This window comes from Cheilinus undulatus, linkage group 13 (assembly GCF_018320785.1).
Source record: "Cheilinus undulatus linkage group 13, ASM1832078v1, whole genome shotgun sequence".
NCBI classification, from domain to species: domain Eukaryota; kingdom Metazoa; phylum Chordata; class Actinopteri; order Labriformes; family Labridae; genus Cheilinus; species Cheilinus undulatus.
Genome location: NC_054877.1, coordinates 2,197,312 through 2,225,073, shown reverse-complemented (window position 1 = coordinate 2,225,073; position 27,762 = coordinate 2,197,312). Strand labels below are relative to the sequence as shown.

At 41.4% G+C, this 27,762-nt stretch overlaps 1 protein-coding gene across 2 annotated transcripts; it reads right to left on the bottom strand.

Moving 5' to 3' along the window:
- Positions 1-22: 22 nt before the first annotated feature.
- LOC121520096 (NACHT, LRR and PYD domains-containing protein 12-like) lies at positions 23-26,097 on the bottom strand. 2 transcript variants are annotated; one of them, XM_041803365.1, is made up of 11 exons: positions 25,946-26,097; positions 23,150-23,260; positions 13,666-13,776; positions 10,728-10,803; positions 10,390-10,606; positions 8,386-10,165; positions 8,136-8,303; positions 7,890-8,057; positions 3,046-3,213; positions 2,740-2,786; positions 23-1,233 (listed from the first exon to the last, which is right to left on the bottom strand). In XM_041803365.1, exons 2-11 carry the CDS (start codon positions 23,251-23,253, stop codon positions 698-700), a joined length of 3,375 nt encoding a protein of 1,124 aa, XP_041659299.1. In that variant the 5' UTR covers positions 23,254-23,260; positions 25,946-26,097; the 3' UTR covers positions 23-697. The 2 variants fall into 2 exon arrangements, with proteins under 2 accessions (XP_041659299.1, XP_041659301.1); XM_041803367.1 differs by lacking the exon at positions 23,150-23,260 and having other exon boundaries at positions 25,946-26,091.
- Positions 26,098-27,762: the final 1,665 nt, after the last annotated feature.

Here is a 27,762-nt window from a genome sequence, read left to right as displayed (position 1 = left end):
CCAAAAATCAATCCTGAGAGAGCTGCTTCAAAGTTGCTTTTATTTATGACTAAAATAAAAAGATGAATGAAAAACAAAAGTTCATTTGATAGGGTTTCTGAATACAAATCATTCACAGCTATCTAAGCCTGCACTCAATAACAGTTTGCACTGTGACCCATCTTCCTGGCTGTGCGTCAGCTGCTCATTCTAATAGGCCAGCGTCCTCCACAGACCACCTGTGGAGGGCGCCCACAAAATGAAAGAAAAAAATGAACAGTGTCAAATGAAAGCATGACAATAAAAACTCAAATGTGGCTCCTACAACAATGTTGGCTCAATTGTACGCTGGATGAAACATTTTTGAAGCGTGTTTTTGTTCACAGAGAAAGCCGCTGTGTGTGGCACTATTTTACAATGTGAGCTTTGGCTACAGGCTACGTGCTCTTCCACCTCAGAGTATCTGATCAGCTGTTTGTGTCTGTGGGCTTGGTTAGACCAAACAAGAAGTATGGAAGCTAAAACAAGACTAAAATGGACTTGATCATATCAAAATGACTGCTGAGCAGTTCAACAGTGACATATACACCAATGCAAGTTCAACCAGTGAAAAGAATTACTGACAAGCTTTGAATCAAATCAATCAGGTTAATCAGAGCTGATAAATCATCTAGTGTGTAGTCTGACTAAGCTTTGGATTCAGACAGCAGAGTTTGAGCTACAGAGAACACAGAGACACTGAGGAACCTGAACCTAAACCAAACCCAAACCCAGGATAGAGCGGTTCAGTGAATGTGGTGTTGAAGGTGTGGAGGTGGATCAGTCTGTCAGAGGAGACTCTGTAGAAGGACAGAGAGCCAGCAGGATGGTCCAGATACACCCCTACTCTACCAGAGGATGAAGAGGAGGAGGAGGAGATGCCTGTTCCTCTGCCATTGTGAAAGACACAGTAACCATGCTTAGAGCAGCTCAGACTCCAGGACTGATTATTCCGTCCAAACCCACATTCTTCAAAGGTTCCTTTCCATCTGATTCCTCTGTAACTCACTGATACATCAACCAGTTCTCTCCACTCGGTCTCCCAGTAACAGCGACCAGTCAGACCAGTCTGACACAGCAGCTGACGACAGTCAAATCTGTCTGGATGATCAGGATATCGCTGATCCTCCTCCACTTCTGTCACCGTCCTGTTGTTGTCAGACAGTTTGAGTCTTCTGTCCACTGTGTTTGTGTCCACTTTCAGCTCACAGGCGTCTGATGGAGAGAAGGAGACACAACACAGCTGATGGTTATCATCTGATCATTCCTAAACAAGGTTACCGACAGAGTCAAACTAACATTTCAGATTCAGCCCTGAATCCTGTTTATCAGCCCTGAAATTCTACTTCCTGTTTCTGTTTGAATGTGAACAGACCACAGTGAGCTGCAGCTCCACAATCACAGACAGACACCAAACAGTTCAAAGTTCAGACATTTCTATGGCTTTGACTTTAGATTCACATGTTTCATTTCACCTCCTGTGTCCAATTTAGGCAGCTATTTTTAATTTAGTCTTAGTTTGAGTCTTTACATGAAATGCATTTTAGTTTGAGTCACATTTAGTCACATTTTAGTCATTTCTATCCTTTTTAGTTTTAGTCTAGTTTTAGTCCATAAAAAGTCCTCACATTTTAGTCTTTACTTTTAGTCCAAGCATTTATTCTCTGGCCTAAATCTGGTACCAAACCCAGGTAGTGTATTCTATGCACCCGGCCAAACCTGGGTCCCTGCTTTCTACAGCTGAGAAACAGAATAACTACAGCTGCATTGTTTTTGACAGATTTATCCTCAGTGGATTTCATTACATTTTAGTCTAGTTTTAGACATCTTGATGAAAACTAAACTTTTTTGTCAGTTTTAGTCATCACAGATCTATTTTTGTTAGTCTTAGTCTAGTTTTTCTCATGGAAAAAAGGCTGTCGAACATTTTTAGTCAGAGTTTTAGTCAATGAAATTAACACTGTTGTTGACACAAATCAACAAGTTGCTCCTCCATTTCTGACGTCCATCTAACTTTATACTTCCTGTTTACTATTGTTGCCATGGCTGCACTGTCGTTTTACTTCCTCCTTCGGTTCGTGTCTGCTCAGCTGTCCTCGGTGTTCACCACACACAACAGGATTTATGATCCTAAATATTGAACATGGGACATCGGGACTGCAGAGGTCACGTGAAAGGTCACGCTGAAAATTCTCCGTCACTGACAGAATTTTTTATAGGATGACAGAAAACTTTGAAGGCTGTCCGCCATTTTGGCTGACTGGAATAATGAGGATGACCCTGCGTGCCAGCACACTCACACAGACAGACACACACACACACCTTTTCTATTCTGCACACATGGTCCATGATGGAGGTTATTAAATCTATTCAAATATTCCTCTGGTAGCCTGTGGGCTCTATCACTGACTTGGACACCATTGATTGTAAAACAGTATGATGGAATTGTTAAGACCCTGTCCGTCAAAATGACACACAGCAAAAGTCTAATCCAGCCTCTGAGGGACTGAGCCGTAGTGTTTCCTCTCCTCAGAACTCTAAAACTGTTTCTGTTTGATGAACAGAATGTCAGTGATTGTGAACGTGGACGTTCATACTCTCAGACCCAAAGACTGAGATGGATTCAGACACAGCCTCAATCATTGTTGCTTCAGATCCTTACCTGATTCAGGAGTCAAATTCATCATTGTGTTCTCACAGATCAAAAACTCAGACACTCACACTTTTTTAGACCAGGTTTCAGTCTGTGCCGTCCACCATGGTCCAGCCTGGAGGAAGAAACAGAGCCAGTTTAGACATCAGGGATGGGTCAGGATAGATTCAAACACTTTCATTCTTCATTTGACTTCATTTTCCTTTAGTTTGTCTGCTTGTTATGCAGGACTATCACCAGATGGTGGCAGTTCCTCCTTTATCCATCCACGATCCTATCTAAATAAAGACATAAAGCCCTTGTATAGCTGAAGTGCTGAGAGCCAACTTTAGTACCTAGTAACAGTCCGTCTCTCTGTGTCTTTCTGTCTGTACCTCAGTGTCTCCAGTCTGCAGTGTGGATCCTTCTGTAGAGCAGACAGTAGTTTCTCTCCTCCTTCTCCTGGATGATTGTAGCTCAGGTCTAGCTTTGTCAGACAGGAGGAGCTCAGAGCTGAGGCCAGAGAAGAACAGCCTTCCTCTGTGACCAAACAGCCAGACAGACTACAGACACAGAGACAAACAGAGACTCATAAAAAAGGCTGGAACTGAGGCCTTACAGTCCCAGAATCCAGGCCTGCTCATGGTACTTTGAGTCTTCAACACCCCATCCTAAGATCAGATCAACTTTAGTGTTCCACAGAGTGAGACATTTGTCTTTGGCTCTTCACCCACACTGCAGCCAGAATGAAAAACACTTCAACATAAGACACTGAGTATCAATAAATAACCCCACCCTAAAATCAGCAAATAAAAGAGGTGTATAAGAGGCAGGAACTTCTAAATACTGATGAATGAAATGTGTCACAGCTATGATGGCATTATCTGTTCCTCCGTTGTTCCTGTATGCAAACTGAAAAGGATCTAAAAACCAGCTGACCTCCTCTTTCACCAGATTCATCACAATTTACTCAAAACACTTCATTACAACTGAAGTAAGAGCTGCTGGGCCAAAGTCATGATTCTCTTTACAGCTTGGTTTTTAGGAACAGGAATAATAACAGAGCGCTTCTACACAGAAGGAACAGAATGTGTGTCCAGAGATTTCTGCTAGATGGGGCACCAGGCCTCTGCAGATTCTTTACTGCAGGATTTACATAAACGGCCAGAGATGTTGTCTGGTCCTGGTGCCTTATCAGGACAGATGAGTGAAAAAAGTCTCTCCACAACATGCTGGTCAACAGTCACTAGAGTTCAGTGCAGCTAAAATGTCCAAAGCTTCTTTTTGTTCCTGTGAGAAGTCTCTAGTTTCAAACCTGCAGTAAAAATCATTTCACTCATTTGCCCTTTCTCCCTCATTGAACACATTAATACTGCTCTTAGCAGGGGACATGGTCCTCATCTTTTTCATTGAGTCCCACAGGTTTCTGGACTTCCTACACCTTTCTAGTTCTAGTTACAAATCTAGCAAGCCCCAGCGCAAGTCTTTGTTGCAGTGGACTGAGAACAGTTTGGAGGTCCTAAGAGGATATTTTTCACTGACTGGAGCATTTTCCATAACCTGGAGCTGAATGAGGCTACTGACACTGTTACAGAGTACATTAAATTTATGTCAACAGCATTGTCCCCACAAAAGAGGTAATCCACTTCCCTAACAATAAGCCTTATATTACCAAGGAGGTTAAAGCTCGCATTAACAAGAAAAAACATGCTTTCAACAACAATGACCGGGTGGGGGCGGCTGCTGCTCAAAAAAAAAAAAAAAAAAAAAAAATTGAGGCTATACAAGTCCAGAGAGAAGCATCGGGCTGCCATTGAACAAAGCTGCAGCTCTATGGACAATAAAAATCTTTGGGACTCCATGAGAAAGATAATCAATATGAACCCTGGGAATAAACAGCTGGGGCCTCATTTATAAAGCTTGCTTACACACAAAACAGGGCTTTAAAGTGGCGCACGCCACTTTCCAAGCAAAGGTTGTGATTTATAAAAATAAACTTGGCGGGAGAAGGTGCGCACCGATATGTCAACTTTGATCCTTGTGCACGAACATTTTGGAGACGGGGAAACATGCGGCACAGATGGTGAGGTGGTGAATTGAAGCCAGTTTCATCTCAAACATTTAATGTCATCACATATCAGACTTATAGACCCGTGTAATCATAAACACCCAAGTCTGCAGTGTCATAGATGTGGTCCTTTAGTGAGCCATTAGGCCTACTACTGTATGCACAATGTTCATATATCATACTTTCATCTTCAAATGATACACAGCGGTGATAGCACTGATTGATTAGTATTAATTGTGACAAGGTGTGTAACAATCAGTCTAATTGCTGAGTAAGCATATAAATAGCGTGGTGACACTCGTGCGTAATGCCGCACAATGGATGCGCTGGCACTGCTGGAAGATCACACAAATGGTAGGATCAGGATAGAGAGACTTTAGGGACCACGAAGATTTCCTGTCCCATGATGATGACTGGCTAATAAGCGTTTTTAGATTCCCTAGAGCAGTGCTCTTGGATCTCTTGGCTGAACTGGGCCCAGTGTTAGACAGAAACACCCGCCGGAACAGTGCCATCCCGGTGTATACAGGTGCTGAACACTCTGGGGTTTCTGTCAACCGGCTCCTTCCAGCGGGAATTAGCCGACAGGTATGTGTTTGATATGATTAACAATATATAATTTGACATTTTCTGTCTAAAGCCCCTTTTGGGTCTGATATAATACAGTTAAATTCTGTTCTTAGGTCTGGGATATTGCAGCCATCCCTCCGCACACAAATGCCAGCTGTTTTGGATGGCATTATAAACATGACCAGTCGATATATCAGGTTTTCTTACACTGTGGGTGAACAGGCCAACATTAAAGGCAATTTGCAGCAATGTCCTGTTTCCCAAATCTAATCGGCATAATTGACTGCACTCACGTTGCTATAAGGGCTCTGGGTGAAAATGAATTTGTCTATATGAACCGAAAAAAAATGCATACAATGTACAAATTATTAGTACCTCAAACATGGTTTTGACAAACTTAGTGGCACGGTGGCCTGGATCAACACATGACTCATTCATCCTGATGCACAGCAGCGTAGGGAACAGACTGCAGATCGCTCTGTGGCACTCACACTATTTACAGCGGTGACGACGGGCTGCCACTCACTTGTTTTTCTTTTATTAGTGATGCCACTACTGTCACCACCAAATAAAATCATTTTTCTGACCTCCACCTCACCCACAAGCACCTCTATTTCGGTCTCTGTGAAATTCCTTTTCCTTGTCTTCTCTGCCATGACTGATCGTAAAATGCTGTTGATCAGCAGCTTATTTATATGCATAAACATTCATGAGGTACTTTGCATTGACCATTCATGGTAAAATGTGGGTGTGTAGAGGGCAGGATGTGAGATGAATCCACCTGCGTAATCTTCCAGGTGGACTGTGATTTATAAAGGGAAAAGTGCTTGGAAGTGTGCGCACGCACAGTTTTATAAATCAGATTATACGTACACTTTTAGAATGGATCCTATGCAATGTTTTATAAATGAGGCCCCAGGTCACTAAGAATGACTTGGATAGCGCAAATGAACTGTCCCCTGACAGCCACACTGCTCCTGCACATGGGAAGAAGTCTACCATCATTCCCATTCCTAAAGGTTCATGTCCTACAGAGAATAAGGATTTTAGACCTGTTGCATTAACTTGTATTGCTGTGAAGTGTTTTGAGAGTCATTGTTGATATAATTAAACCTGTTATATCTCCTCTTCTTGACCCTCTACAGTTTGCATATAGGAAGGGTCATAGCACTGAGGATGCGGTTCTCAGCGTGTCTCATCTTATCAGTAAACATCTTGATAACTCAAAGGCTTATGCCAGAGTTTTATTTGCAGACTTTAGTTCAGCTTTTGACACTGTAAGACCTCATCTGCTTGTTAAGAAGCTCCTCAACCTACAGGTTAACCCTGTAGTTATTAAACGGTTTTATTCCCTCTAGACCAAAAGGTCACAACAAGTTATTGTGAACGGTACACTCTCTACTGTTAAAAATGTAGTACAGGGGTACCCCAAGGAGCTGTGAGCTCTCCTCTCTTATTTACACTTTATACTAACGACTGCAGAAGCAGTCATCAAAATAACTTTGTCATAAAGTTTTCTGATGACACAGTTATCTTAAGTCTTTTGTGTGTTGATGATTGCCCTTCTGTTTATCTCAATGAGGCTGTCTAATTTCAGGCTTGGTGTGAGAAACATCATCTCATTCTAAACACAAACAAAACTAAAGAGATGATATTTGACTCCAGGGCTGTTAGATCACATGACCCTGTTTTAATCAGTGACAGTCTAATTGAGCAGGTGGACTCGTGTAAGTATTTAGGCATTCAGATGGATAACTCTTTAAAGTGGAGTGTTCATGTTGATTTCTTGTGTGCCAAACTGGCCCAAAGACTGCATTTTCTTCACAGACTCAGATTGTTTGGTGTGATGTTGACCTTCTATAATGCTGTCATGGAAGTCTGATCAGATACGGGATGGCAGCCTGGTTTGGCTCTCTGTCTGTTCAATGTAAATCTAAGATTGAAAAAATGTTTGAATGTGCCATGAAAGTGATTGGTATGAAAAATTACCCGTCCCTCCAAACTATCTTTGAATAAAATTGTCATCAATCAGGCACAAATAATTTTGAAGGACTCTTCTCACGTTCTTTATCCAGAGCTAGCAGATGTAAAACTACTTCAGCCTCTCTGCTCAACAAACAATCTGCAATAACATAATGATCTAGTATGAGTGTTGTCTTCTCTAGCATTCATTTTTATTGTGACACTGCTTTTTACTGCCGTATTGGTATTTCATTGTAACATTTATTTATTGTGTCATGGTATGCCACAGTGACATTGTTTTTTTAATTGTGCTCTCTTCAGGCATTTTGCCATCTTGCACCAGGGAAATGTGCAATATATTTAGAACACTGTTTACTGCAGTGAAGCCAGTGCAATATTACAGGGCAGGTGCAAAACAATATTCTACCTGTGACTCTCTCTCATTCTGGGTCAATGTGGACCACTGTCTGTCTGTTACTGCCTGTCTGTTTTTGTTTTCTTTTCTTGTGTTGAATGTACTGATTGTGAGCAGCACTGCACTTATGTCCATGACAAATTTCCCCTCGGGGACAATAAAGTTGATCTTATCTTATCTTAGTTGGGAGACTTTGACTCAGTTGTCATTGTTGTTGCACTAACCTGAGAGAGTCCAGTCTGCAGTGTGGACTCTCCAGTCCAGAAGACAGCAGCGTCACTCCTGAATCCTGCAGGTCGTTGGTACTCAGGTCCAGATCTCTGAGACTGGAGGAGCTGAGGACTGAGGACAGAGCTCCACAGCTTCTCTCTGAGAGGTTACAGCCACTCAGCCTGTAAAAGACTTTAGGTTAGTCAAACAAGAACTCACAAAAGACTCAACAAATTAGACAGAAGTTGTGACATGCTCACCTGAGAGACTCCAACTTAGACCCTGGATCCATAAGTCCACAACAAAGTTGCTCAATTCCTGAATCCTGCAGGTCATTGTTACTCAGGTCCAGATCTCTGAGACTGGAGGAGCTGAGGACTGAGGACAGAGCTCCACAGCTTCTCTCTGAGAGGTTACAGCCACTCAGTCTAGAACAGAAACAGAGGTAGAAATAAGTTGATGTTTCTAAATACAGACTACTTTTATCAGTGCAGTTGTGAGTTCACCTACAGAGCTTTGTTGGAGGCTTTGACCACTGGCAGCAGCCTCAGAAGAGCCTCCTCTGAAGCACGGTATTTCTTCAGGTCAAACACGTCCAGATCTTTTTCTGATGACAGTAAGATGAAGACCAGAGCTGACCACTCAGCAGGAGACAGATAACCTCTGGAGAGACCTCCTGATCTCAGGTGCCATTGGATTAGGTTCACTAGAGAACGATCATTCAGTTCATTCAGACAGTGGAACAGATTGATGCTCTTCTCTGCAGACAGATCCTCATTGATCTTTGTCTGGATGTACTCGACTGTTTCCCATTCTGTCTCTGAGTCACTTCCTGTTTGTGTCAGCAGACCTTGTAGGAGATTCTGATTGGTGGTCAGTGACAGACCCAGGAGGAAGCGGAGGAACAAGTTCAGGTGTCCATTTGGGCTCAGTAAGGCCTGGTCCACAGCACTCTGGTAGAGCTGTGTCATTGTAGATCTGGATGCTGTTTGTTCTTCTTCCATCAGATTGACTCCAGAGTTGATGAAGGTCTGATGGACATGAAGAGCAGCCAGAAACTCCTGAACACTCAGATGGATGAAGCAGAACACCGTGTCCTGGTACAGTCCTCTCTCCTCTCTGAAGACCTGTGTGAACACTCCTGAGTACACCGAGGCTGCTCTCATATCCATGCCACACTCTGTCAGGTCTGGTTCATAGAAGATCAGGTTCCCTTTCTGCAGCTGCTCAAAAGCCAGTTTTCCCAGAGACTCCATCATCTTCCTGCTGTCTGGACTCCAATGTGGATCTGTCTCAGCTCCTCCATCATACTTGATGCTCTTTACTTTGGACTGAACCACCAGGAAGTAGATGAACATCTCAGTCAGGGTCTTGGGCAGCTCTCCTCCCTCTCTGGTCTTCAGCAGATCCTCCAGAACTGTAGCAGTGATCCAGCAGAAGACCGGGATGTGGCACATGATGTGGAGGCTTCGGGATGTCTTGATGTGGGAGATGATCCTGCTGGCCTGCTCCTCATCTCTGAATCTCTTCCTGAAGTACTCCTCCTTCTGAGGGTCACTGAACCCTCTGACCTCTGTCACCATGTCAACACACCCAGGAGGGATCTGATTGGCTGCTGCAGGTCGTGTGGTTATCCAGAGGCGAGCAGATGGAAGCAGGTTCCCCCTGATGAGGTTTGTCAGCAGCACATCCACTGAGGTGGACTTTGTGACATCAGTTAGGATTTTAGTTTTGTTGAAGTCCAGAGGAAGTTGACACTCGTCCAGTCCGTCAAAGATGAACACCACCTGGAAGTCTTCAAACCTGCAGAGTCCTGCTTCTTTGGTTTCAGTAAAAAAGTGATGAAGGAGCTCCACCAAGCTGAACTTTTTCTCTTTCAGCACATTCAGCTCTCTGAAAGTGAATGGAAATGTGAACTGGATGTCCTGGTTGGCTTTGCCTTCAGCCCAGTCCAGAGTGAACTTCTGAGTTAAGACTGTTTTCCCAATGCCAGCCACGCCCTTCGTCATCACTCTTCTGATTGGTTCATCTCTTCCAGGTGGAGCTTTAAAGATGTCTTCTTGTCTGATGCTTGTTTCTGCTCTGTGTGCTTTCCTGGATGTTGTTTCCATCTGTCTGACCTCGTGTTCATGGTTGACCTCTCCAGTCCCTCCCTCGGTGATGTAGAGCTCTGTGTAGATCTGATTCAGAAGGGTTGGGTTTCCTGCTTTAGTGATCCCCTCAAACACACACTGGAACTTCTCCTTCAGGTTAGACTTGAGTTTATGTTGGCAAACTGAAGCAGGAGTTCCTGAAAGAACAAGCAACAAATATGAATGAGCTGATCCTGCAAAAAGCTGTAATCTAAAAGAGAGGCTGTGCAGTTCTTCTTCCTCCATCAGTTTCATCCAAAAATCTCATCAGATGTTCAGTGGGTATGTGCAGAATATTAAAGCAGAGTGTGGAAATGTAAACCTCCTCTTCATCTCTCCATCATCTTAAATCTACGTTTCCTTTTTACTGTGAAAAACTTACTGTTCCTCAGACAGTCAGCCAGCTCGTACTGCTTCATTCTCCTCAGGAAGTTCTCTGTGATCTTCACAAAAGCCTCTCTGCTGCTCCTCTGCTCTTCATCTTCACCAACCAACACCTCCTCATCCTCACTGTGACGTTCTGGGTTCTCCTGACTCAGAGCCTTCTGAAATCTCTTCAGTTCCTTCTTCACAAAGGTGATAATGTTCTCCTCCAGCAGCTGGAACACAAAGACAATCTGAATGTTTAGAGGACAGCCTGTGTTTGATCAGACAGACTGAAAAACACTTTACCATGATATCTAGATAGACGTGCTCCACTGGAAATGATGATGTACATACCATAAATATGGAGTCCAGCTCTGTTTGATGCTGCTTGGACTGATCATTGAAGAACTCTGATGTTTCCAGCTGACCTCTGGAGAAAAAATATCAGCTTTAAGGACATTTAATGACAGAGTTTGAGAGCTCAACAAAATGGCACAGGGTAAATGTAGGAGCTTTAAATGATAATCACACATTTACTCTGGTATGGACGTAGGCTTATTGAAAGAGATCAGATCCTCAATAACTGACCCCCTAACACCTCTGACTTAAACCCCATTGGCTCAAAGGAGGTCTCCAAAGTCTTGGCAGTCTGCTGTGGTGGCCCCTCTACTCAAAGATGGAGACCCTCCTCTAGTTGTCAACCTCAGGCTACTTTACAGAACTACAACTACCCCCTGGAAGAACTTGGAGGTGCTGACCCTCATCCTGAACATGTCACACTTGGCTTTGAACCGGTCTAACAGAGGACCCTGGCTGAGGACACCAACAAAACCACATCATCTGCAAAAAGTAGATTCTGAGTCCCCCAAACCAGAATGTGTCTGACTTAAGAAAAAGGGATCCATCATCCTGATCTGTAGGGATGAGAACCAAAATCTGGTACCAACCTGGCACCACTTTCAAAAGGTCTGGAACCTAACAGGATGAACCAGAACACAGATTCTGGTGCTTCATTTTGGTTCCTGCCACCTCAATGCAACCCCCTTCCAAATGAAAGGCACTAAAATACCTTATGGAATTAACATACAGGGTTTTTCCTGGTTCAGACTGAGGCAGAGGTGGTACCATTCTGATCATGGACACTCTGACCTTTCTAGAAGGTTCTGGGGGCGTGCTCCCCAGGGAGAAAAAGTTGTACATTTTAAAGTTGATAACATCAATCTAGTGCACTTTGAGAGCAACATTAAGAGGCTAAATCTATAAAAATGTTTCTCTATAAATTATTTTTGACACACAGATTCCAATTTGATCTGCCCATTCTAGTTTCCAGATGTTTCCTGGTCTAACCTCCTGATTTAGATTTTGGATGATTCCAGTTTTTGTCCTTAAAAACTGTTATTATCATGAAAAAGCTTTTTACACTTAGAAAAAAGAGGGGTGGGTGAGTGCTACATGGGGTCAAAGTATCCAACACGGTGTAGTCAGGATCAGGTGCTCTTCAGGAAATGGACAAAAAAAGTCTCACATGCAGAAAAAGGGAGCAATGACTTGCCTGTTAACTTATCAGTAAACATCCATAGTGTACATAGCAGTCAGAACTTAGAATCCGAGGCATCATATGACATAGTCATGTGACTGGGGTCACCACAGAATAAAAACACAAATAAATGACAAATTTCATGAAGCATGGAATACTATTAATAGCTCATGATGAATATAACTTTGACAGGACTGTGTTTGTGCGTAAAGGACACAAGAAAATCAAGATATATTAACTATGGGTTCAAAGAGACATGACAACAAGATCATTAAGTTAGCACACTGAATGAATAACAAAAATAGTCATTGACTACTATTTTGTCAATGACTATTTTTCTCCTGATGAAGACTCATTAAGAGTCGAAACGTGTTGATATCCCTGCTGAAATAAAGTATTTTTACTACATCAGAGTGCCTCGGGTTCTAAGTTCTGACTGCCATCTAGACTATGGATGTTTACTGATAAGTTAACAGGCAAGTCATTGCTCCCTTTTTCTGCATTTGAGCTTTTTACACTTTTTTTAAACGAATGTTGAATTTTACGCCCAAAATTTTAAAAAATCTTAAAAAACTGTTCATGTAGGTCATGTGACCGTCATAATGTTGCTGGTTTTTTATTTAAAGTGTTTAAAACCATACAGTTTCTGTTCAAAGACACGTTAAGTCCAGTTCTGACAGTCTCAAAGCTGTTAAAATGATCCAGGTCCTCATGCAGGACCTCTGCTCAGTTCAGTTGTGATTACATTTTTCTGGCAGCTAAACTAAACTGTGTCCAGGGATTTTTGTCTCTCTGTACCAGAACTGTGCAGGTTGTTGACAAAAGAGGAAAACCGTCCTATTGTGTGCTGGAACTTTTAACAGAATTATCTATAGATGTATTGTGTGTCATTGATGGTAAAATTATTTTTTAATTTTCTACTTACAGCTACAGTGTGTAATATTTCACCAAGTAGCATTTCACAAAGGAAACCTGATAAAACAGGAACATAATATTTATATTTAGCCCCATCTAATGTTTTATCAGCTGAATATATACAATTATTTTAGTTTTTATAAACTTAGATTCTGCATGTGTCTACAGTACCACAGAAGGGAGCAAATTACAGATAAACATCTTTTTAGCACCACTGGTTTCCATGGTTACCATCAGAGAAATGAGCATTGCAATCTAGAGTCTGTTGTTGCTGATGATCCTAATTTTACAGACTGCACCTTTAAGCACATTTCAGAGCATGCACTTTTTACTTTTACTAGAATAAAGGAGTTGAATCAGTACGTGTACTTTTACCAGTCTTTTTCACACAAGTATCTGGACTTCTACTGAAGGACAGAATGTGAGGACTAAATAAATAACTGACGTACTGATAAACTTTACCGTGTCTGATGAAAGAGTCTGAGACTAAATGTACGTTTTAACACTGCTCATTCATTGCTGCTCCACTACATTATGTCATTAAACTGTAATTGTCATTCAAACATTTCAACAACTCTGGGTCAAAAACTGCTTACCTTCAGGTGGAACACCTGTCCAGACAAAGATCTGTTCCTGTTTATAGAAACTAGCCCTCATTGGCTCATAACACTGTCTTATATAAGACCAAGTTAAAATCATTCATTTTTCAAGGAACAAAAGAATTATTTGGGATCCACTGGTTTTCATAAGACCCTCTAAGTTCACTGCCTGTGGGCCCCTGGGACTCACCACACTGATAACATGTCAACGTAACTGTCAGTTTATTTCATCATTTCTCACCTTCCATCTGCAGATTGTTTAAATAAAATAAAGCGACGAGCAGACTGGTCACTCTTCATGGACACACAGCTGGGTTCAGGAGAGTCTGGACTCTGCTCCTCCATCCTGATACTGAAAAACAACAAGATATGTTTACATATAGATAATATGTTTATATAGTGATGATATGTTTATGGGTCAGTGACATATAACTCTTCATTCATTGAGGTTGCACCATCTGACATTTGCAACTAATTTTTATTTAAATAGCTAAGTACTCAGACACATGTTATATTTTTATTATACAAATGTTTATAAAGTAACATGAAGAATTTTTATGGTAAAATAAAATGTTGCTGTTTTACCTTGGTTGTACCACCTGACAGTGAAAGTGTACCTGCCCACCTGTGACTAAAAAAATATTTTTATCTTTACTTGAAAAGGATCTACAAACCATTTCTCTCTGCCATGAGTGTCAGCTGGAGTTAAATCAATGATAAATTATAGAATAATCTGTTTTATCACTTCAGTCTAAACTAGTCCCATGATTACGGTTGATCCACGCTGACATTTAAGAACTTGCAGTTTCCAGGACAAAAGCTTTTTGATGACCTTACTAGATTTAAAAAGAAACATTTCAATCAAATGTATTTATTTCAAAGATTTCAAACACAAAATGATGCCAAAGTATTCTAACTTGAATTTTAACAAATTAAAATGTCATTTTTAACAGTGTCAGTAATCTGTTTATTTATTCAGACTGACGCTCCACCTGACATTTTTTGGTTTGAGATGATAAATATGGAATTAATTTTATAAGTCAGATGTACTGAAAATATTAGAGTTATTTTATAAAAGAGCTAGTGCTAAATATTAGAGTTGAGGACATGACTTTGATAGGCAGAACTTTATGTACAAAAAAGTTAAAAGTCCACCCGATGAAATGTTTTGGGTCAAGCGTTTACATTGTGTGTGATCTATCCAATCAGATGTTTATATGTTCCTATTTTTAATCGGAATAGCGGCCACCACGTCAACAGTCACCAATAGCAACCATTAATCCTGTGACACACAGGTCATGAGATTTATGGTTGCTAGTGGTTTCCAGTGGTATATAGTCCCGCTGCTCCGTTATTTCTCCGTCCCCCATTGAGGCCGACATCCCCTGAGTCTTGGCTTCTCCACTTCCGGCATTTGAGTCTAGTGCCCCGTTTCTGCTGGTGAGAACGGCTCCCGACAATACATCACCACACAGTTACGTCAAGATGAAGAGCATGCGCAGAAAGAATGTGTCAGATCAATCAGGTGAAGGTGTTTACATGGAAGAATTTTCCCTCTGATCGGGTTGTGAAAAGGTGTAGACCACCCCTCTGCAACCGATTAGATTTTTAATCACATGGGGCTTGATCGGGTTGATTTAGGTGTTTACATGCAGCATTTCTAATCAGGTTGAGGGTTTCACCTGATTAGAAGTGTCCATGGAAACGCAACTAATGTGACTGCTTGTTGAGGACAGACTAAATAAGCATGTTTTCTGAGAACAGACTCAACATTTTTATTTTTCAGTTATGATCATTTAATCATGAAAAGAACTCCCACCGTTGTGGACTTCAGTTTATCGTAAGATGTGACTGCTCCTCTTACATATGACGCCCACGTGACACAGGCGGTACCAACGTGGTCATATGTGTCTACGAGCAGGACCTCCAACAGAACTGGCTGGACCCCTGATTAACCCAGAGAATGGACCCTGATAAACCCAGAGAATGGACCCTGATAAACCCAGGGAATGGACCCTGATAAACCCAGAGAATGGACCCTGATAAACCCAGGGAATGGACCCTGATAAACCCAGAGAATGGACCCTGATAAACCCAGAGAATGGACCCTGATAAACCCAGGGATGATCCCTGATAAACCCAGAGAATGGACCCTGATAAACCCAGAGAATGGACCCTGATAAACCCAGAGAATGGACCCTGATAAACCCAGAGAATGGACCCTGATAAACCCAGAGAATGGGCCCCTGATAAACCCAGAGAATGGACCGTGATAAACCCAGAGAATGGACCCTGATAAACCCAGAGAATGGGCCCCTGATAAACCCAGAGAATGGACCCTGATAAACCCAGAGAATAGACCCTGATAAACCCAGAAAATGGACCCTGATAAACCCAGAGAATGGACCCTGATAAACCCAGAGAATAGACCCTGATAAACCCAGAAAATGGACCCTGATAAACCCAGAAAATGGACCCTGATAAACCCAGAGAATGGACCCTGATAAACCCAGAGAATGTTTCCTCCCCAGTTGAGATTTATTGATGATATCAGTTCATGTGTGTTGGATCAGTAGCATTGGTGCTAGCATCCCGGCTAACAGTTTCCTAATGTTGGGGCTGAAAATGTGTTAAGCTATTATTGGGTTCTGATGTTGGATTATATCAACACTTTATATAATCCATGACTACGACAACATTTTGCCATTTTTAAACCAGTTTTGCCCCTTTTTTCCCATATGTCCTCTTTTTTTGCCCATTTCTAGAACATCTGTTTACTCATTTTACCCATTTGTGTCCCCTTTTGTTCAAATTGGCCACTTTTGGACATATTTGCCTTTCATGCCATTTCTGCTGCATCCTTTTGAAACAATTTGCCTATTTTAGCCTCATTTTTTGATTTTTGGTTTAATTTCTAGTTATTTTCTTCTACTTTTAGTTTAGATTTTGCATGTGTCTACAGTACCACAGAAGGGAGCAAATAACAGAAAAGCATCTTTTTTTTTTTGCACCAATGGTTTCCATGGATACCACCAGAGAAGTGAACAGTACAATATAGACTCTGTTGTTGCTAATGATCCTAATTTTACAGACTGCACCTTTAAGCCCATTTCAGAGCATGCACTTTTTACTTTTACTAGAATAAAGGAGTTGAATCAGATGCTGGCTGGCATCTGTCTCTACAACTCTGCTTTTACTGCTTTTACTGTTTAATCCTCATCTCTTGGTGTTTTTATGGGCTTTACACCTCAGTAAGGAGATTTAACTTACCTCTGACACTTTTATGGACTACTAAAGACCAGGACCCATTTATTTTGGTAAGCCATACTTTCTGGGGCCAAATGGCAAATAATACATCTGAGTGTGCTCTTACCATCATAAATCTGAAGAAGAGCATTGCATCTTTGAGAGCTGAGGTTATGGAAAAAATTAACCTCATTGTGGAATTTTCCACTGTGGCCATGATTCAGGCCAAGCACCTAGCAGTCCTGAGTACTTCCAGTCATGGGTACGTAACACAGCCTGCCTTTCTCGCTGCTCTGTTCCAGTTGCTCCAGAAGTGGTTGGCGACTTCACTGTTTCGTGGTTCGGTTCCACGATTGCTGATGTTCCGGAGGCTGGGACTGCCTCAGCCCTGCCGGAGGATCCATGGCTCCACCTGGGAGCAAAGCCCAAAACATCAGCACAACCGACTCGCCATCACGAAGGAGGCCGTCATGAGAAGAAGCTCCAGAGGAGCCCTTTCAGAGGAAATGGGGCAGCCAGCTGCCGGGAAAGAAGCCATCCCTGCGCCGCAGAGCTCACCTGAGACACCAGCTCACCAACAGCAGAATACTGCTGCTGATCGGCAGGCTTGAACTGTCACCAGCGAGCCTCGGAGGGGCTACACGCGGCACTCTCGTTCCCAGGAGACACGCCATCCACCACCGGCTACACAGCCAGGATCTCCATCCATGCTAGTTGCTGGCTCTTCCATTATGTGGTGATGGGACTCTTTCTGGGGCTAAAACCTTCTGCCATCCTGGTCCCGAGTTCAGGATTTAGACTCTGACATTCCACAGCTCCTGGAACAAAATCCATCTGCTCTGACTTTTGTCATTCATGTGGGAATTAATGACATCAGGAGTAAACAGTCAGAGAAGTTTAAAACTGACTTTATTAATCTGATTGACAGTGTGCTCCAGTCTGACCGCAGACTCATCTCTGGTCCGCTGCCGTGTCCCAGCTTCAGGGACGTGAAGTTCAGCCGTGTCCACCAGCTCCACACATGGCTGATAGGATACTGCTGCTCGCTCACAGCATTCCATTTGTGGATAATTTTACAACTTTCTTGAATCTTCCCTACCTCTTCCACCATGATGGAATACACCTAAATTTCTGTGGATCACGGCTGCTTGCCATGAACATGGATCTGGTTTTAATCTCCAGTAAGGCAAAGCGCACCTGATGTTTGGTGAGTCTGTTCCATAACTCTAACTGCAACACTGTTTCACAAATTCACAAACCCCATCATTTCCCTCTGACACTCAGGAATTTAGACCATTTAGTACCAGTATGGACTTCAATCATCACTCCCCAACAACCCCCCTCACAGCAAACATTAAAATTGATGCTGCTAAACGTCAGACCACTGACCAATAAGTCATTTCTGGTTAATGACCTTATACAGACCCACAACATAGACATGGCTTTGCTGACTTAAACCGTACCCCTGAACTTTAATTTTATACACAGCACTCACGCTGGTAAGAGAGGAGGTGGGTTAGCTGCTGTATTCTCCAGCATATACAGCTGCAAAGAAGTTCGCCCTGGGAACTTTATTTCTTTTGAATATCTTTCTGTTTTAGTACACTGTGTAAACAAAATTGTAATTGTCACTGTCTATCGGCAACCAAAATCTAAACATGGTTTTATGGATGAATTCTCTGATCTGCTGTCGAGTGTTTCCACAGACTAGGATTATTTTACTAACCTGACACGCCAGATGGATGAGTTTCACACATCCATCTGGGAAAGCTTCAACAGGAAATGTTTGAGAAAAGGCAGAGGATTTGAAGAACACTCGGAGTGTGATTGGATGAACGTTCTATCAGTCACATCTCCACGGGCCAAACAGAGCAACAAAACACTTGATGTAGCAGCTATCTAGCGGCTTGCACTGCTACCAAGGATTAACAAGAAACATGGCGACTATAGACATGTCAGTACTCGACTTTTGTCATTTTTGAAAAGAAAACAACTCACTGCTGATCTTTGTTCTTCTTTTCATGAAGACATGTCATTAAGTTCTGATAAAACTGGTGCTTTAGCAGCATCCACGCTAATCTCTTCCTCCATAACTGCACCAGCTCTTGTTGCTGTTTGTTTGCAAAACGACACTGCCGAGTGTACTGCCCCTCGTCGCTGATTGGTCCTGTTGCTGTCTAACCGGGCCCAAACAGTTCAGACGGGAGCTTAATAAGATGGATTCGCTGGTGAAAAACAAGTAAACAGGCGTGTCCGTCTGCTTTGCAAGGTTATTATTTTATTATTTTATATCTAAAGGTCTGACTATTTCTACACCCTGTGTTAGAGATGTTGCCTTTTCTGATCATTGTTGTATTTTCTTTGATGTATCTGTCTCTCCTGTACGGCAAAATACGGTTGAAATAATCAAAAATGGTTTATTGATGACAACACAATTGAAAAATTTGAAAACATTTTAAATGAGTGACCTGTGCTCCTGGATTCATCAACTGATGATCCTGTGATGGATTTTAACTACAAATTACAAAATATTATTGACAGCATTGCACCTGTTAAAAAAAATCCTTCAAAACCAACAAACTCCATGGAGGAATACAGTGGTCGTTAGACAGCTTAAGAGACAGTGTCAGCTATCCGAACATAAGTGGAGAAAAACAAACTTTAGATTCACTACAACATTTACTAGGATACACTTTATACAGAAATCAAATTAGCTAGACAGTCTTATTTCTCTAAAATCATTAATGAAAACATCAACAATAATAAAGCACTCTTTTCTACTGTTGACAGACTTATCAACTCACACAGCCAAATCCCAGCACAGATGATTTCCACTGATACCTGTGAACAGTTTGCCTCTTTCTTTCACAACAACATCATCACCATTAGAAAAAATATCAGTACCTGAAGAACATTAAATACACTTCACCCCCAGTTACCCAGAAACAACATCATTAATGCCACCATGTCCCACTTTGACCCACTGAATCTCCAAATGTTAGAAAACATTGTTCAGCAGTCAGACCCTCCACCAATGCTTAGATCCCATCCCCACCAAACTGTTTAATAATGTTTTTTTTTTTTTTTTTTTTTAACTGTTTAGCTCCTCTGGTGTAACAAAATATCAACTGCTCTCTTCAGTCTGGCATTTTCCCCTTATCTCTCAAAACTGCCACGGTCACACCTCCTCTAAAGAAAAGTCATCTCCATGCAACAGTTACTGCAAATTCTAGACCCATCTCCAACTTACCATTTCTCAGCAAAATACTTGAAAAATCAGTTTACTCTCAGCTTACTGGTTACTTAACCACTATTAATATTTTAGACATTTATAGTCAGGTTTCAGATCCCTCCATAGCACAGAGACAGTCCGACTCTAAGTTCTCAATGATATCCATTCAGGGTGCATTCACACCAGAGCTGTTTGGTCCACTTTAAACCAGTGTTCAATTTGGCAGCTGTTTTTAATTGTAGTCTTAGTTTTAGTCTCTACATACAATGCATTTGAGTTTTGGTCACATTTTAGTCATTTCTATCCTTTTTAGTTTTAGTCTAGTTTTCATCGATGGAAACTCAAAACATTTTAGTCTAATTTTGGTCCATACAGTCCTCACACTTTAGTCTTTACTTTTAGACCAAGCATTTATTTTCTTGTCTAAATCTGGTACTGAATTATGTTGGTGTGTTCTCTGCACCCTGCCAAACCTGGGTCCCTGCTTTCTACAGCTGAGAGGTAGAAGAGATACAGCTACGTTGTTTTTTTGACAGATTTATCCACAATGGAAAAGTATCATGGATTTTGAATGTCCGACGAAAACAACATTACATTTTAGTCTAGTTTTAGTCATTTCAGTTTAGTCAGCACAGATCTATTTTTGTTAGTCTCTAGTTTTTGTCATGGAAAAAAAGGCTGTCTGACATTTTTAGTCAAAGTTTTAGTCTACAAAACTAACAGCGCTTTAAAAAAACTCTGGTCTGTTTTCCTGGGTAGTCCGGTTCAGAGAGGTGTGAAAGCTCAAACGAACTCTGGTGCAGACCAAACAAGCAGACTCTGGTCCACTTGAAAACAGGGGGTCTCGGTCCGCTTCCAAACAAACCCTGGTGCAGTTTGTTTGAGGTGTGAAAGCAAAGCGGACCAACTTGTGAACCAAAGGCAGGAAGTGGCATAAAGCGTAATGATCTATGGATTTATATGTGATTTAATACACTCACATACATGTTGGTACCTCAGTTGGCGTCTGTGTAGCCATAGCAACACGTCGTACTCTGCGGATTTATTCGTCTCATGTAAACAACAACATGCTGGACAGCTCACCACCTTGCTGCCTGCTCATGATGCTCAATGCAAGAGCAGAAATCCCAAGACAGTGTTAATTCAGTGTTTTTCATTGTTTATGTGGAAGAAAAGTCCGGCAGAAGGAGATGGATTTCCTGTTTGTCTTCTTCTACACCTTCTGGTCGCCTTTTGTTTGTGACGACAGTGCTCCTAATGGGCAGAGGTTGTAGGTGTTCAGACAGTTTGGTCCGTTTGAGCCAAGAGCAGTGTGAATTCAAACCAAACCAAAGGAAAGTGCAACAATGTTGCAATTTCTGTTCCAAAATGGACCGAGTCCCCCAGACTATCAGGTGTGAAAATGACCTTAAACACAGATCCTAACAGATTATCTGTTATTGTTCTTCCTGATCTCTCCGCAGCATTTGAAACAGTGGACCACAGCATTTTATTAAACAGATTAAAAGAATGGGAGGGGCTGTCTGGATCAGCCCTAAACTGGTTTAAAACATACCACCAAAACAGGCAGTTCTTTGTCTCTGTTGGAGACTTCCATTCAAATAAAGTGAGTGTTAAGTGTGGAGTGCCCCAAGGTTCCATTCTTGGACCACTGTTATTTAATCTTTACATGCTCCCGCTTCCACTGGTCATTCAGAAATACAATATAAACTACCATAACTATGCAGATGATTCACAGCTTTACATTTCACTATCCTCAGACGACCTTAGTCCCATAAACTCCCTTTCTCAGTGTCTAAAAGACTTAAATATTTGGATGTATGAAAATTTTCTTCAGCTCAACAGAGACAAAACAGAATTCCTCACTTTTGGTCCAAAAACTCAAAGACAAAAAGTTGCTGCTCATCTCAGTTCAGTCTCTCTAAACTCTCAGAATGAAACACAAAGCCTTGGAGTAATACTAGACAGTGATTTAAATTTCAAAAGCCACATCAATCAAATCACAAAATCTGCATTTTATCATCTTAAGAACATATAAAAGATTAGAGACCTTCTGTCAGCATCCAATGCAGAAAAAATAGTTCATGCAATCATTTCAAGTAGACTGGACTACTGTAATAGTTTATTTACTGGCTTCTCAAAATCCTCTGTTCAGCGATTACAGCTTATTCTGAATGCTGCTGCTAGAGTCCTGACCAGAACGAAAAAGTTTGAGCACATCACTCCTGTCCTCAAATCCCTCCACTGGCTTCCAGTATAAAGTAGGATTGATTTTGAGACTCTGATACTTGTTTACAAAGTGCTGAATGGCCTTGCTCCTCAGTACATCAGAGACATGCTGATAAGTTATTAACCAGTTAGAACGCTCAGGTCTACAGGTAGCAGCCTCTTGACCGAAAAAATTGTAGTGTTTATTATAATTAATTATTATAAATTATAAATTCCAAAGCAGGGAGGCTGCTTTCAGTTTTTATGCCCCTTGTAAATGGAACGCCCTGAGAGGGGCTCCAACATTAAATACTTTTAAAAGCAGATTGAAAACTTTACCTTATGAATCAGTTTATGGTTAGATTTCATTGCCTGTTTTCAGTGTGTGTGTTTGTGTGATTGTTGTGTGATATAAATCTGTGTGGATGATTTCAGTGGACATGTTGAGCTTTTATTTCTGCTTAGAATCTGTATATCATGTTCTTCATTTCAAATACAAAGACAATACAATCACTTGTTTTTGACTGTGAAGCACACTGTGTTGCCCTGTGTATGAAATGTGCTGTTTAAATAAAGCTTGATTTGATTTGATTTTACTTTTACCAGTCTTTTTCACACAAGTATCTGGACTTCTACTGAAGGACAGAATGTGAGGACTAAATAAATAACTGACGTACTGATAAACTTTACCGTGTCTGATGAAAGAGTCTGAGACTAAATGTACGTTTTAACACTGCTCATTCATTGCTGCTCCACTACATTATGTCATTAAACTGTAATTGTCATTCAAACATTTCAACAACTCTGGGTCAAAAACTGCTTACCTTCAGGTGGAACACCTGTCCAGACAAAGATCTGTTCCTGTTTATAGAAACTAGCCCTCATTGGCTCATAAAACTGTCTTATATAAGACCAAGTTAAAATCATTCATTTTTCAAGGAACAAAAGAATTATTTGGGATCCACTGGTTTTCATAAGACCCTCTAAGTTCACTGATAACATGTCAACATAACTGTCAGTTTATTTCATCATTTCTTACCTTCCATCTGGAGATTGTTTGAAGTCAATAAGGCCACCTTTAGACCGGTCACTCTTCATGGACACACAGCTGGGTTCAGGAGAGTCTGAGCTCTGCTCCTCCATCCTGATACTGAAAAACAACAAGATATGTTTACATATAGATAATATGTTTATATAGTGATGATATGTTTATGGGTCAGTGACATATCACTTCATTAATTGAGGTTGTACCATCTGACATATGCAACTAATTTTTATTTAAATAGCTAAGTGCTCAGACACATGTTATATTTTTATTAAACACATTTTTTTAAAGTAACATAAAGAATTTTTATGGTAAAATAAAATGTAGCTGTTTTACCTTGGTTGTGTGTTTTTTATAGTGATAATAAGTTGATGTTAGCTGTTATTCAATAGTGAAGCTGCTATGAAACAGTGATGATGATGATGATGAAGAAGATGATGATTGAGGGAGAATACCCTGTTTGATCAGCAGTAGATCATAAGTGACCCTTTGCTAGGCCCCTCCCTAGAATAGTCACTATCCAATCCAATGCAGGATTAGTAGGAGTCTATTTTCAGACTGAGCCCCTGATAAACCCAGAGGATGGACCCTGATAAACCCAGAGAATGGACCCTGATAAACCCAGAGAATGGACCCTGATAAACCCAGAGAATGGACCCTGATAAACCCAGAGAATGGACCCTGATAAACCCAGAGAATGGACCCTGATAAACCCAGAGAATGGACCCTGATAAACCCAGAGAAAGTTTCCTCCCCAGTTGTGATTTATTGATGATATCAGTTCATGTGTGTTGGATCAGTAGCATTGGTGCTAGCATCTCAGCTAACAGTTTAATCATGTAGGAGCTGAAAAGTGTGTTAAGCTATTATTGGGTTCTGATGTTGAATTATATCACCACTTTTTTTCATCCATATTTTCCACATCATTTTGCCACTTTTAAACCATATTTGCCATTTTTTCAACCATTTTTGCCACTTTGTGCAAATAATTGCAATTTCTTACCCATTTCTAAAACATTTTTTGCAACTTTTTGTCCATTCTGCCAATTGTTTGGCCATTTATGCAATGTTTTGCCACTTTACACCCTTTTTTACATTGCTTTTTTCCACCTTACCCCATTTTTCCTCTTTTCACCTGTTTTTGCCACTTTTTACCTATTTTTACTCAAGCTGCCTCAGTTTCTTCTACTTCATCCTGACATTTGTGCACATTATGTCCTAGCCATGAAGTCTAACATTACTTTCTTAATCATTAAGTTCAATGCACTCATCCAGTCAGTGTATTTTCTGGCAGTTCTATTTCCTGTTTGAAACCAGACTCAGAAATTGGCCTCAAACTCCAGTTATTCTGATTTTTCATGTTTGACAGAAAATGTAAAAAAATGTAAAAACGTGCTGTTTTCTTGTTTCAGTCATGTAAATGGCTTAAACAGGGAAAAAATAACAAAAAAGTCTTTTTTTTTAAATCTATTATTTTCTTGCCTTTATGAAATACTCGAGAAAAAGAAAATCCTGTGACCCAAAAGGAAAGGTGAACATTTCAAAATAAAAGCCCTCATGTCATATTTTAGCCTACATAGCTATTCACTGATTTTTACAGTATAATAATAGGAAATTTACTTGGAACAAAGTATTAAAAATGTCAGTGGTAAAAGTACTGGTGATTTAATGGACTATATTAATATTAGGAGGAAAATAAATGAATATGAATAAATAAGCCTGGACTGATTGAGGTATTTATCCATGTACACAGATTTAACATTTTCTCTCTCATCATTTATTTATTTCTGAGGCTGAGGATTGAACCACCAAGGTCTCTGCCTTCGGCTGCCATGCAGCTCACAAAGCACCCGACCTCTATGGCTCCTCCCACGGGTGGTGGGCACATGGGAGGGGGGGCCCATGTTGTCTGTTCTGGGCTGTGCCCAGCCGGGTCCCATGGGTGCCTGGTCTGGCCACCAGGCGCTCGCCATCAAGCCCCACTCCCAGGCCTAGCTTCAGGAGGGGGCCCTGGTGACCCATGTCCAGCGAGGCAGATTGGTGTCCATCACGTTGTTCTGCCATATGAGTTTTGACCCGCACTTTGTCTGGTCCCTCACCTAGGACCTGTTTGCCTCAGAAGACCCTACCAGCCTCATAAAGCCCCCAACAACTTAGCTCCCAGGAACTTCGGGACACACAAACCCCTCCTCCCCAATAAGGTGGCAGCTCAGGGAGGGGCCATGGAGGGGCCTTGGGATCCCCCGGGAAGAACTGGACGAAGTGGCCAGGGAGAGGGAAGTCTGGGCTTCCCTGCTAAGGCTGCTGCCCCCCACGACCCGACCTCGGATAAGCAGAAGAAGATAGATGGATGGATGGAATTTATTTATTTATTTATTTATTTATCTATTTATTTATATAGTAAACACAATAATAATTAAACCTTTCCACCCAACAATACAATCACTGATTGAAAATGTGATTCCTGCTGTGTACATAGATTATTCTGCTGGCCTCCATGGCCCCCTATTAGTCAGGGCAGCAGAAAGCTCTCTCCTTTATCCCCCTTAAGGGCGGCCTTGTGTCTGAGGAAATGCTGTTTTTATCCCGTGGTATGTGAGCTAGGACTCAGATGACGCAGTTTTTCCTGGTATTGATGGTCTGATAAAAGAATGTTAGTTTTAGTGTCTGAGTCAGTGTGAATGGAGCCTAGCTCTCTCTCTGGATCACTAAAATAAATAAATAACTCCTCTGTCTCAGCTTGGACTAACCTCCCTTTAGGAAAACTAAAGTCAGACTTTAAATCCATACCTGGTCTTCCTCTGTCCCCCAGAGCTCCGTCAGACCGAGCTACCATCCCACACAGATGGAGAAGTGTTGTCGTTGTTGATCCGGATTAGTCTGGTTTCCATTAGTCCTGAACTTTTCTGATAAGACCTGATGACTGCTGACTCACGTTGAGATGTTTCTGCATGAAAACGAAAGTAACTTCAGAGTGGGGGAGGGGAGGGCTGCACTCATCTGATACTGCAGTCGGTAGTCAAACATTAGAGATTCCCTGTGTCCCAACTTTTCTTTGAATTCAAAGCTGTCAGCTGGGGAGGTAAGGGTCTTTTTTATTCCCTCCTCGGTAGATCCATCCATGAGCATAGACTACAGAGGCTACAGTCCTCAATGGACTCAGGACCAGGATCCAGTCATGGGTCTGGATCTGTTTGGAGCATCTCTCTCTCTCTCTCTCTCTCTCTCTCCAGCTGTCCTATCACAATGTCACATGATCAAATCATCACCTTCATCAGACAAACAGTCCTGATGAAGGTCTAGTAGTGGAACGTTCCAGATAAATCTCCCTTTGTTTTCAGGTTGGACAGTCAGCAGGAATTTTCTTTGTCTGTTTCATTTTAAACCAAACATATTTGGACAAACATGAAACGCTGTTGTTTGGAAGAATCATTGTCAGCGGTCAAAGAACACAGAAATGACCAGAACCTTCCATCACAGATACGCTGACGCTGTATTTGAGCAATCTGGACTCAACTAAATGTTGTGAGATTAAGACAACAGTTGCCAACTGTCTAACTTGCACAAACATGTTGGCAATGTTTTGTCTAAATTGCACAAATACAAGTACATTTGTCTGAAACATTGCCAACACAGTTCATCAATCAGAAGTTTAACATGAGTAGAGCAACGGGCCGTTGTTTCCTTCAGCGGTAAACTTATTAAAACTAACTCAGTCTGAGCGCCGTAGAGTCACTGTTAGCTCCAAAAACTGAAGTTCTAGCTCCAGATAAACACGCCATGTTTGTTATCTGACAGCAGACAGAGCAGAGACACACCCTCGCTCACCAACACACACACATTATCACACACACTCATCTGTGCGTCGTGTCCAACACTGTTAAAGCTAATTAACCCTTTTGCCCTCCTCTAGCATTTTTGGCCATTTTTCTCAATTTTACAGCTCGTGGCATGATTTTTTAACAGGAACTTTTCTTTCTAGTTACATTTTTGAAATCCATTGAAGACCAGCGAGATCTCTTTGTATGTTTACTTCTTTAAGGGGAGGGGCTATTTCAAAATTTAAAAACAACCATGGGTGAGACTGTCAGTGCATCTGTTGGTACCAGCAGGCAATGCTTCCATCCTAGAATACACATGGGGCAAAGGTGATGCTGTGACTCACCATGAAAGGCACAGTCAGTTGATTCAGATCACTGTCTGGTTTCGGAAGTGTTTCTAAATGACTCCTGGCTATTGGGAGGAAGGGCTAATGGTGGAGGTCTGTGTTTTCTGGGTGTTTTTCTACTTTCAGTTTGTGGTGAGCAGTGATGAGGCATGGCTCCCAATCAACTTCAATAACTTTGACAAGCACCAGCATGGGGAGCATGAATAGCTATTACTTATTCTCAACCACAGATACAGTCACATACAGTGTGGGCTGCAACATTGGCCCCCTCACTCATGGTGTCACTCTGAATAATGCATTGTATGTATATATATATATATATATATATATATAGTTGAATCAATGTTGATGCAATTCTACCTTCTTTCAATGTTGCTCATATCATAGTCGAATTGAGGTTGATTCATTGTCAGAATTAATTGAAAATTTAACGTTATTT

Excerpts from the sequence above, each read along its gene's own strand:
- LOC121520096 (XM_041803365.1), bottom strand. The coding sequence starts at position 23,253 with ATGGAGGAGCAGAGCTCAGACTCTCCTGAACCCAGCTGTGTGTCCATG. Across the intron at positions 10,607-10,727 it reads AGCTGGACTCCATATTTATG|CTGCTGGAGGAGAACATTAT; the intron begins GTATGTACATCA and ends TTTGTGTTCCAG. Across the intron at positions 3,214-7,889 it reads TGCAGACTGGACTCTCTCAG|TCTGTCTGGCTGTTTGGTCA; the intron begins GTTAGTGCAACA and ends CTGTGTCTGTAG.